The 12,649-nt window shown below is 43.8% G+C and overlaps 1 protein-coding gene across 2 annotated transcripts in view; it reads right to left on the reverse strand.

Annotated features, from left to right (window-relative positions):
• The window catches only part of TTC27 (tetratricopeptide repeat domain 27), a 203,622-nt gene extending 191,214 nt beyond the window's left edge, over window positions 1-12,408 (reverse strand). For both annotated transcript variants that reach the window (XM_050951326.1, XM_050951327.1), the window contains exons 1-3: window positions 12,151-12,408; window positions 8,771-8,951; window positions 4,916-5,045 (exon numbers count right to left, since the gene is read on the reverse strand). In XM_050951326.1, the coding sequence (XP_050807283.1) occupies window positions 4,916-5,045; window positions 8,771-8,951; window positions 12,151-12,238 (399 nt within the window). In that variant the 5' untranslated portion in view covers window positions 12,239-12,408. The remainder of the gene's footprint in view (window positions 1-4,915; window positions 5,046-8,770; window positions 8,952-12,150) is intronic.
• Window positions 12,409-12,649: the final 241 nt, after the last annotated feature.

A 12,649-nucleotide genomic window follows, 5' to 3' on the forward strand; every position in this document is an offset into this window, starting at 1 on the left:
TACTCCCTTGACTTCCAGCTTCTCCCCCAAAAAAATATTTCCCCACCATTTGCTGTTCCGGTCCATCAGGATAAGCCGCTGGCGTGCCAAGACACTTTGTTTACTTAGCTTTACCTCCTTGCCTGCAGACGCTCAAGATAAACAAACCATGTTGGCCCACCAGCGGCTTAGCCTGATGGCCTGGGAGCCAAAGTTTGCTGACCCGTGAATTATAGGATCGACTTATGAACAGGTTATAAAAATGTTCCATTTTTACTTATCCATCTTGGGGTGGTTAGCTTATAAACAAACAAGCTTATGATCGAGTATATACGGTACTCTAAGAAGCGGACAAAGGCAAATCAATATTAGTTGCTGCTGGATGCTAAATCAGTTGTTAAAATCCATCTTACACAATAGTGCCCATATGTACTAACTCTTAGAATTTATATTAAGATATCAAATCAAGTTTACTGAAGCCAAAAAGGTTTAAAAAAAAAAAAAGGGAGCAGTTTGTGCCTTCTTTTTGATGTATAAAGGCAGCCTAAAATAGTCTCTTACAAATGGCAAAAATGTCAAAATGAATTAGTTTTAAATACTTTGAACATCCTTTCCTCTCTCAATGAGGTTTCACGTCCTCAGCTTCCAAAGTCATAATCCTCCTAATTTCACTGTGGTCTCTTGAACCCCAAACAAGATCTGAATTTCTAATGTTAAATACAATCAGGAAATTTCAGGCTCTCTTTATATACTGGGAGATCAGCAAACTGAAAAAATGCAAAAACACAATTTTTTTTTGTGGCGAGGGTCAGGTCACCTTTAACATACTCCAAAATAATAGGTCCGTTTTTAATATAAAAATACCATACTTGAATTTAAATATACTTAGAAATACATACCAGCAGACTACACTATAACAGGCTAACCTCACCACGCAAATGTAATTAGCTTCCCAGTAGAACATGAAGTAAAGAATGATTTTTTTAAATTACACAATCTTGTATGTATATTTTTCTAATATTCTATTTTCATCATGCTCATTAAATCATCTCCTTGATACTGTAGTTTTTAATCACAGTTATTTATATTGCTTTAATCTTTTTCATAATATAATTCTATATCCAAAGCAAGTCAGGTATGGATGTAAAATTAGCAGACAATACTTAAATAGAAATGGACCTTGTGGTGGTGAAAAGTCCAATTTGATAAATCACTCAGCCCACTAATATCAGAGTTTCAATTAAGTCTAATTAAAAACATGGGTAACAGTGAGGATTTGTCAGAAGCAAAGAGCATTCCTTCAAAAGATAAAGTCAATTCAGTTTTATTCCAGGAGGCTCTCAATGCAGATATTGCACGTTTTAAATTCAGTCAAGTCTTGCTATTTGTTATGTTTCATTATTTTCTCAAATAAGTAGCTTAGTACAGTGATTTTCAAATTTTTTTTCTGGGAACCCAGCTGAAGAAAGTTGTTGATCCCCGCAACCCAAAGGAGCTGGAAATAAGGAGTCTGGGGTGTGGGAGGGGCTCAGGGCTGGGCCAGAGGGTTGGGGTGTGGAGGTGAAGGCTGCAGGGTGGGGCCAGGGATGAGGGATTCAGGGTGGGGGGGGCTCCAAGTTTGGGCTCATGGCTGGGGCAGGGGGTTGGGGTGCGGGAGGGAATCAGGGCTCTGGGCTGGGGCCAGGGATGAGAGGTTTGGGGTACAGGAAAGGCTCTGGGTTTGGGCTCAGGGCTGGGGAGCAGACTTACCTTGGGTAGCTCCCAGTCAGCGGCGCAGCCGGGGTGCAGAGGCAGGCTTCCTGCCTGTCCTGGCACCGCAGACCACGCTGCTCCCCAGAAGCGGCCAGCAACAGGTCCAGCTCCTAGGCGGAGGCATGCAAGTGGCTTTGCGCGACTCTCACCCGCAGGCACCGCCCACCCCCTGTTCTCGTTGATCAGTCCCCGGTCAATGGGAGTGCAGAGTTGGTGCTCGGGGCAGGGGCTGTGCATGGAGCCCCGTGGTCCCCCGCCTAGAAGCAGGACCTGCTGCTGGCCACTTCCAGGGCACAGCACAGTGTCGGAAAAGGTAGGCATTAGCCTGCCTTAGCTGGGCAGCACCGCTGACGGGACTTTTAACATCCCAGTCAGCAGCGCTGAACAGAGCAAGGCAACCCAGTGCCTTACATGCCGTGACCCAGTACTGGGTTGCAACCCATGGTTTGAAAAAACACTGGCTTAAGTACATTTATCAGTACTTTCAGACCATGTGTCTTACTCTTAATGTTATTCTTGTATGGTTGTGGCTGCCTGAGGGTACACACTAACCATGATGTCCACTTTTAGTTCCTTAATGTCTCAACAAGTTGCTAAACATAACTTACAAAATAGCAACTAACGCCTAACACACTGTTGCAGCAAAGGTACAAGCAGATATAATATTGCGCTACTAAGGTGAAAACTCTGCTAACCCTCTCAGTTACTGAAAGGAATTATGCCTTGGGGAGAAAAAGTTAGAGCACCTACTGTCTAGAAGACAGCTTAAGCTGGCAGTGGTTGGTGGGAGCTCTCCAGCTTCATACAGGCTAAGTTACAAGTCCAGCATGGATTCCCTTCTTGGCTTTTGGGTCGATTGTGTGCTGAGTTGCCTGACAGCATAAGGTCCCTGGACCATTTTTTGGGGAAGGGGAGAAGAGCCAAATTTTAACATTGTTTTTGACTAGTTAGGAGGCTGTCAGTAGTCAGTTTATTCTCCCTCTTTAGTCGGCCCACAACTCCACCCCTATCTTCATTCATTCTCACACTGTAGTCATGTTGTTGAAAGTGGGGAAGGAGAAAATCTAAGCAAAAGCAAACACATTTTGTCCTACTTCCAGTCAAGACCACAGGGAGCACTAAGATGTGAATCCTCTAGACTCTCCCCTGAAGGCCACTGAGAGGGTGAAGAAGTTAGCGTCTCTCTGTTGCTTTGATTCCATTATTCTAGGACAGAGTTAATACTAAAGAAATTATGCTGAACCACAGATACAGAAGCACTCATTAGTGCTGGCTGCACTGCTCCTCTTTGCTGTGATCCTGCCAGAAGCAAGAGCTAAGAAGATGAGCAGCCAGCACTGGCCCATTCCTATTCATTAGGGACAGACACACACAATGACTCACTAGGATAAGCATTTGTCACACACTAAGAATAGTGTCTATAATTACACTAGCTATAATACAACTATTCTTGTCCCAAGTTCTGTTTTCTCCATGCAAGAACTGATATCACGAAGTAGTGCAAACAAAGCAGCTCCCTGATCTGTTTTAAGCAATGGTTACGTCAGTTGCTGTAAGAGCTGCAAAAAACTATGATGATGTATATTTTTATTTGTCCAAGATTTAACTAACAGCATCAGCTACTGTATTCCTATAAGGAGATCTTTGCAGACACTAACTTCTATTAGTACAGGAAGAGAGATACAGAGAAGTCTTGGTGAGAAAGTGGCAATTACACTTCAGTCTAACTACATACGTCTAAAATATAATACTTCAAAAAGTTATTACTTTGTTGTATATGAAGAAAAAGATTCTAAAGTAAATAGAATTATCGACCAGTTCTAACTTTAAAAATCCATTTGTCTCAGTAATATAAAAATGCTTAATGATAACCCTATGTTTTAAGGGTTTGGTCCTGAAAAGGTGCTGAGCATCCACAACTCCTGTTGAAATCCACCTCAGCTATAGATGCTCAGCATGTTTCAGGAACATCAAGCATTCCGTTTCCCTTCTGTTGGACAATCTTGTTGACAGTCCTTGAGAAACAGCTTCTTTGTTAATCATTTTAACTGGATCAAAACACTGTAGGCTAAATACTCTCACAGCAATTACGAATATACTATATTGCAATTAAAGCCTCTGCCACATCCCAAATAAATTAGAGAGATGACCTAGACCAGGGGTGGCCAAACACAGCTCGTGAGCTGCATGTGGCTCATTTGCACTTAAAGTACAGCTCACAGAGCCCTCCATCCTCCACCTACCAGACTAGGGCAGGGGGCTCTTGCGGCTTCAGCCCCGCAGGAGATGCCTGTCGGGGCTTGGGGCTTCAGCAGGAGTGGGGCTTAAGCTACAAGTCCCGGCGGGCTGAAGCCCTGAGAACTTTTGAAGATTATAGTATGTGGCTCAGAGGGTCAGTAAGTTTGGTCACCCCTGCCCTAGACACTGCCTCTGGCTGTTCTGTTGAAACTGATTTTTTTTTTTTTAGGTAACATTTTGTTCTGCAGTCTGACCAGTTTGAGATGTTTGGAATAGAATATTATGAATTGGGGAGGGGAAATCCCATGCTATTCTATGTGAGAACACCAGATGGCAGCTTTGAAGGTGCTCAAAAGTGACATTACCCCTTTCCCAAAGTTTATGACTGCACTTTTGAAGCCAGTGCCTTAGTCTAATGCATGGCCATGGAAGCCCACTAAAATAGGTGCTTGTGGAGAATCGCTGGGATTACCTGGGAGTTAACAAGGTTAAGAAGAATGTTTTAATACAGAAAATATGAATGCTTTGGAAATATATCAGATCTTTGCAGAAAGCCACAATCTCAGAGAAACTGAAGTCCGATTCTCGGGAGTTTGCAAGGCATAAGTTGCCACAGGTTCTTTGAATGCAACATTTCTGTACCTTATATTTGCCAGACACTGAAGTGTCCACTCTGAAATACTCTCTTAAGACTATACTTGGAAGACGCTCATGCAGAGAAATGAGAAAACCCCATGACACTCTCACATTTACCCTAGCTGCAGCAGTAGAATTTGGGGAATTGCTTCAGTTTCAGAAGTCCACTTACAGATAGTAAATTTCTATTAATTCACATTGCCTGTATTTGTTTAGGACACCTGTGTATGCTTGTTTCAGGAGATGTGCGATCAGTGAATAGAAGTGACAATAATTAACCAAAATACAGCTTTTTAAAATGTAACCATACCTCACAGAACTGGTGTAATAATGAAGATGGCAAAAAGTCCTGAGGCTGTAAGTGAACAGGAGGTCCAGTCCAATTGCTCTGAACAAAGAGCTGCAAACTGCCCACACCAAGCAGAAATATCAACCTTTGTCTGCAAGACAGATAATCAAAGCAATTAACTGATGATATTTTTCATCAAAAAACATATTAGAACAGATTTAGTCTCACACCAATTAAAAAAAAACTTTGAAGCCTTAAAATTTGCTATTTCTTACTGAAAGAAAAACAAAGATGAAGAAGTTCAGTATCCAAGACTGTAGAGCTGTGTGGGGAAAATAATAAGAATATGGATATTATAGGGATATCAAGAATATTCAGAGTTGTCATAATTAATACCAAAGTATTTTAGAAGCAATATTAAGTCCTGTGCTTCGTTGCTTAAGCCAATCTCTAATTATCAGAGACCAGGGTAAGGCCTACTGTGGAGAGCAGATTAATCCACATCTGCACACTACAGGATCTTACACCTTCCTCTGTAGCATTTGGTACTTGCCACACAGAGACAGAAAACTAGACTATACAGACCTTGGGTGTGATCCAGTATGGCCATTCTTATGGTCTGGTCTACACCACAAAGTTATGTTGACCTGGTTGTGAGTATGTCTACACTTAAATGTATTTCCCATTGATGTAAGAGCCCCATTATGCCAACAGACGAACACCACCTCCCTCAGTGACACAGAGCCATGACCAATGTACTTAGGTCAAAGCAGCATGGTGCAGACACCGTGTTACTTACATCAAACCTCACTATTTTTCAGAAGCTGTCCCACAATGTCCCATGCTGACCACTCTGGTCACCATTCTGTACTCCACTGCCAAGGAGTTTCTCTTTCTGAAGTAAATACAATTACAATGGTATCTCTGTGTATTTTATCTGCAGCTGCTGCCATCGTGGACTTCAGGGTCTCCCCCTCCACACCCTCAGAATGCCTATGCCAAATAAGGAGGTGAAAGAAGAGGACTCGGGATGATGTGTTCAATAAGAATCTGCGAACCAGTGCTACACTGGACTGTGAACATCGCAGATAGCCTGGAGAAGGGAAGAGTGGAGAGGAAAAAGGCCAGAAGTCCCAGAAGGAAAAGGAGAGGGAAATGCACGAGGACATAATAGAGTTTCGCAGGCAGCAAACACAGATGCTGCAGACTCTGGTGGACCTGTAAAGGTTCAAACAGTCAGTCTCAGGCTCACCTCCCTCACAGCCCATTGAGAACACAATATCCCACCTCAACATTCCATGTGGCATTGGAGGTCACAGAAGTATCCCTACCACTCTACGTTGAGGGACATTAAAGACAATCACAGCTTCACATACATTAACCTGTGAAAGCCAGGGTTGGTGTATACGTAGCTGAAATGGACATGAATGTTCTTTCCCCTTAACACATTCATAGAACAGAACTTAAGCTTTTAATGTTTTAAAATTACATGAGGTTTTTTTTGCACTGATTTTGTTACAGAATAAAATTCTATTATTTAGAACATAATTAATCTTTATTAGTTCACAACATATGTGGCCAAGTGCTCAGCAGTTCTGAAAGGAACCAATTACCCGCTACTGCAGTGTCACACAACTAATGAAATCAGTCTCAAACAAAATTAATAGGTGCGCTGAAAATATTATATTCCTACATGTACTGCAGTCATCACATTTCAACATTAACAATTATAATCTGCTGGTCAGGAAAGAAAATCACTGCTTGAAGCTTTCTGAACAGTCTTGTGTTCTTAAAGATGTGCGTATGATGCACCTTCCCTGATCAGCCCACATTGATATTGGTAAAGTGTCCCTGGTAACCTATTAACACTTGCATTACCATAGAAGAGTAGTTCTTTCTGTTTATGTACTCTGTGGTCTGGTGCTAAAATAGGGATATGCATGCCATTTATTGCCACATTGCAGTTTGGAAACCCCATTACTGCAAAACTATCCACTATATCCTGCACATTTCACAGAGTCACAGTCCTGTGTATTAGGAGGCAATTAACAGCCCTGCACACTTGCATGCCAACTGCCATGGTGGATTTCCTGACTTCAAATTATTACCAGTCAGTCAGAAATCAATCTGGCATCACAAGCTTCTATAGTGCAATCACAACTTGCTTCTCCATTGTCAGTGCAGCTCTCATGTTGGTGCCCCTGTGCTGCCACCGGTGAGTGCAGAGGGCGTCCTTTCCCCAACCTCCCCACACTCACCGGTGGCAGGAAGCGGAGCAGCCCAGCCTCAGCCAGCTCCACTCCACCAGCTGCCAGCCGTGGTGATCCGCTTCCCGCCGCAGATGAGTGCAGGATCTTTCCTCAGCCACCCACCAGCGACACGGCTGAGGCCAGGGCAAGGAAAGCAGAGCAGGCTGGGGCCACGTCTTTCCGCTTCTCGCTGCAGGTGAGTGCAGGGGGGGCATCCTTTCCCCAACCTCTCCGCACTCACCGACGGCAGAAAGCGGAGCACTGTGGCTGGGAGCTCGCAGGGTGGAGCGGACTGGGGAGGGGCTGCTCCGCTTCCCGCCACTGCCAGTGAGTGCCTGTCGGGGGCGGGGAGGGGTGGATAGGGTCAGAGCAGTCAGGGGACAGGGGGGTTGGATGGGGGTGGGATCCTGGGGGTCGCTGGAGGGGCCGGTCAGGGAAAAAGGAACGAGGGGGGCAAAGCAAGTTTGATGTAATGCAGTCTTACCTATAACACGGTGAGATTTTTTTGTCTCCCGAAGACCGTGTTATATCGGGGTAGAGGTGTATAGGGTAAAAGCACACAAGACCAGGTGTGTGCATACGTGTGCATGAGAGAGATCAGATTTCATGGTCCATGATGTTTTCCATGGCCATGAATTTGGTAGGGCCCTACCCATAGTGGGGCATGGGCTCTCATACCCGCATTTCCCCCCATAATTTTTAGAAGTCACAGACAGGTCATGGCCTTACGTGCATTTTTGTTTATTGCCTGTGACCTGTCCGTGATTTTTACTAAAAATAACAACAAAATCTTAACCTTATCTATTGTACACATTATAAATATAGATGGTTCCTACCCTGCCCCTACTCCCCACCACACCAACTGGGCTGGGTCTTCTCTCCTTGCTACCACTTTCTCTAAAAAAACAAACTAAAACAAACAGCAAAAAAAAAGCCGCACTTTCACAACTCCATTCAATTAGGAATCCTTAAACTATATATTATTTATGTGACAAACTGCAAACATTAAATCCAGACATATTAACATCTAGTGTTAGAAAGAGGACTTGAAAGTACTGTACAGTGGAAGTGCTGTAAATGCTTTATAGAAAGTCAGGAGGAGAAAATAGTTCTTATTCATAGGAAATAGTCCTTGAGTTAAGATCTGTCATTTTAAAAGGATAAAAATATTTTCACAGTGTGACTCACACTGCATAATGTAAACACTGTGTTATGTCATGTTTTGCGGAACTTTAATTATTGACATGTATGTAATCTGATGTTTACAGAATTACAAAGAATGATCAATTGTTTGTGGACGCAGAGGAAAGGTGAGATTAATTTAAAACTGATTAACTTCTTGACTCCAGTAGCTTCAGACAAAAACGCTGCCAACAATGGATGTGACTTCAAAAAAACACCACCACCTGAACCCACTATGTTGAAATATAATATAATGAAAGAAATTAACTCATTATTTATTTTTCTGTTTCTAAATAGATTTCTTGGGTTTCATCTCTGACATCTGTCCTCCTGGAACAAAAATTTTAGAGGTCCCATACAGTCAACTTTTATAGAAGATAAAATGACCTCTAATAAAACTAACAACCTCTTCTAGCCTCACATATAATAAATGAATGATTACCACCTTTCCACGTTATCAGCATCTGCAACAGAACAGTCCAGGTACGCTACTATCAGCTTCTCCAAGTAGGTGTCAATATTCTCCTCTGTCATCGTGAGTGTAGTGAAAACATCCTGGATCACTTCACTTAATAAAATGGCCTCATAGTTCCCTTCGAAATGCAATTGCAGCAAGGATTCACTTCCTGGAATTAAAAAAAATAAAAATCAGAGTGCGATGACAGCAAGATAGAAAACAATAGATGTTTTAAGGCACATAAGACTGATCCAAAACAAAACTTTAAACATTCCCCATTCATCCTAGGAAAAAAGAATCTCTATTCACCTGACATTAAATGCAAATACACCCTCTTCAAAACAGAACACCCCCGGCAGGCTGAGATCTTAATGTTCAAGATGAATTTTACAAATCAGTGCTACCTTTTCCAATGAAAATATGAACTGCTCTATGGAGTTCAAGCATAAACAATCATATTTTTCACCACCACTAAGGAAACCTCAAGTTTCAGGCAAAAGACCTGAAAATATTTTACATGTACAGGATGTACACATTAAAAATAAATAGCAAGATCTTAATGGTCTTAAGTGAGACCAGCACTTGTAGTGCAAAAATGTCTTAAATGCCATAGGTAACTCACTGAGACACTAGCTCCGTATCACAGGCTAGAAGACCTTTTCAGAGATCATGAGAAAATTTTCTGACAAGGAATGAGAAAGGATTAGTTCAACACACTCTTATAAAAGGAGTTCAAAGAATAAGTTTCCATCTAACAGCCTATGTCACACACCCTTTCCTGTAGCTGCCAAAGATATTCACAAGGAATGAGCAAGATAAATTCTTATATAGATAAGGAAATTATTTACCATGGTAACTTTACCACTTATCAAGAAGTTTGTACACGGAATGGGATTTTCAGAAATGTTCAGGCTAGGCTTAATTCTATTCCCAGTGAAGCACTGCAAAAAACTATCATCCTACATTGCTGAAAAGTAGGAAGGCTTCTCAAACAGCATGGGTCTATTTCCCTTATGATGGACAACAAATAGCATGCGTGTTTTCCTGCAGGTCAGTACATTCAATCCTCAAGAAGCACTGGACCTCTGTAAGTACTCTGTCTTGACCCAAGATTTGTGAATTTGACCCATGTTCTTCCTGGCTGATGAAAGGGTCGTGAGCAACTGTTGCCACTCACCAGAACAGCCTATCCCTTGTTTAAGGAAGGAATGTGATAGTGTGACCAACAATGAAGAAACCCATCCTGGATACATCCGTTTCAACAACATAAGCTACTACTGTGAGTACATCAAACCTCTCCTTCATTCTATAAACTGAATTATTATATAAAAGCAAATCAAGTTCAAGATCTTGGACCTTATCTTCAAGGTGCTCAATGGACTGGACCCAGCATATCTAAAAGATCACATAAAGCTCCAGGGTGAAGACCATGGTTGACAACTCCACTCCTGAAACACCACAGGACTCTCTACAGTAAGGGTGAAGCACAAATGTGCAACAGACAGAACTTTCTCAATGGCTAGTTTGAAGGTAAAAATGAACTCCCCCAGGAACTAAGTACCATTACAAACTTTCCCACCTTCTGTTCCACGTACAAGGTGCACTTCAGCATTACTGTCTCTACAAAACAAACACAGCAGTATTACCTTGCACACACAATTCTCTCACCAGAGAGAAGATAATAGAGAAATCACATGACAGATGATGTTCACATCACTGAATAAAAAACTGGAAGGTGCTTGGATATTACTGTGATGGAATTGGTATAAAAACATTCTTTGAGTAAAACAGACAAGGGTCATCTGGATCAGTATCATTCTCTTTCAAAATCCACCACCTGCTTAGTCAAAGCTCAAAAGTCTCTCTCCCCACTGACACTTAAGTATTTCAATAGGTGGATGACTGGCTTGAGAGGGCAAATGCTTGTTTGTGCTTGAAATATAGAAGAGTCTCCTCACGAAGAATGAAAGATTGCATTTAAAAAGCCATTGAGTGTGTTAGAAGAAAAATGGTCACTTACAGCCTCATCAGACCCTCTCAAGAAAAGTACCTTTCATTGCAATTAGTTACATGACTGATAAAAATATGGAATAACTAGCATGTACCAATGTTTTGCTCTCCTTCCCTGCAATAAAAAAGAGTTTCATGTTATTACCAATTTCAATTTGCCAATGCCAGTAACTTGTCATGTTAAAGTCAAACCAAGAATTTTTAGTGCAGTTAAACAATAATCAGTACATCCCCGATATCCTCAATGGCTGAGTACCTCTACACTGCAATTAATCATGCCTGGCTGGCCCGTGTCAGCTGAGTTGGACTTGCAAGGCTTGGGCTGAAAGGCTTTAAAACTGCAGGCAGGCTCAGGAGGGTCTCAAAGCCAAGGCTTCAGATTGAGCCAGGCTGTCTATGATGCAGCTTTATAGCCATGCAAACCCATCAGTTAAGACAGGCCAGCCAATGGTGTTTAATTGTAACGTAGACACACTTTTTATCTTAGTAGTAATTGTAGCATCAGGTACAGTCAGCCCTGGTTGACACAAGCTAAATTATGTCATTTTGGGTATGTCAGCATGGCAAAGAAAGAAGTGCTCTAACTCAAGCTACCATACTTGGGTTAAAATAGCAGTGAAGACACAGCAACTCAGCTTGTTAACTCCAGTTAGTTGTTCAAGTTCAACCACAAACTCCTTCTAGGAGACATCTACAGTGCAAAGTGAACCTGTGATTGTAGCAGAAACAGACATACCTATGCTAGCTCTAGTCTACTACCACGGATAACAACAGTAGCAAAGCCATACCAGCACAGGCTTCAACCTGAGCTAGCAATCAGAGCACAAACCCTCCAGGGTCCCTGGGAACATACTCAGGTTGCTAGGCTGTGCCACCATGTCTACGCTCCTATTGATACCCAAGCTAGCTAAATTAAGGCTAACACAAATATGTTTGCCCCGGCTACAATCATACTTTCACTTTGCCGTGCAGACGCAGCCCTGTAGGCTTAACTACAGCTGCTAACCAACGCAGCTGTCTTCACAGCCACGGAACCCGAGCTGAGCGCGCACCGTGTGGCAGTAGACAGACTCTGTGACGCGATGGTACCTGACCCTTCTGTTCGAGGGTAACAAGGTGCCATTCCCCACCACCACCAGCAGCAGAGCTGGTAACGCCCTGCTCAGATGTATGTTGAGTTGTTACAAGTAACAACCCCCGGTCCCCTGCACGGCGCCCTAAAGCGGCCCGGTGAGCGCCTGGGGCCGGGTTCACTCCGCAGAGCGGGCAGTTACAGCATCCCCAACAGGCGGCACCATCTGCACGTCTCACTGGGCCGGCTTCGCCGCAGCCTCGGGGACCCCGGCCCAGCCTCTCACCTGCCGCGGCCAACTCGCTCTGCTTCCCCCACTGGGACTCCGCGGCGCTGGGGAAGCCCCTCAGGAGCGCCCGCTCCAGCGCCCACATCCTCCACGCCTGCTGCTGCTGCTGCTGTCGCCGCCTCGCACTCACTCTTTGGCCCCCCACCAGCCAGACTGCGGCGCTGCTCCCTCACTGACCGCAGACACCGAGCTCCCAACCCATGTGCCGCGACCGGTCTGAGGAAGCCGCCATGACAGCGTCGCGTAGCACGTTGGGCGGAGAGCGTTGGCGCACGCGCGGTGGAACCAACTGCTTCTAGCTCGCGCACTGAGGGGCCGATGGAGTGCGCACGCGCGCCATATTGCTGAGCAGTCGAACGAGTGTCACTGTGAGATGCCGCGCGAGGCATCGTCTCCCTTCTGCCACTTCCCCCGCGCGGGAGAGTGACGCATGCGCACCTCGTTTAGAATGCCGTGGGTATCGCTCCGCTCGCGCGCGGAGATCGAACCGCCTCAC

The sequence above is a fragment of the Gopherus flavomarginatus genome, chromosome 4 (assembly GCF_025201925.1).
Source record: "Gopherus flavomarginatus isolate rGopFla2 chromosome 4, rGopFla2.mat.asm, whole genome shotgun sequence".
Classification (NCBI taxonomy): domain Eukaryota; kingdom Metazoa; phylum Chordata; order Testudines; family Testudinidae; genus Gopherus; species Gopherus flavomarginatus.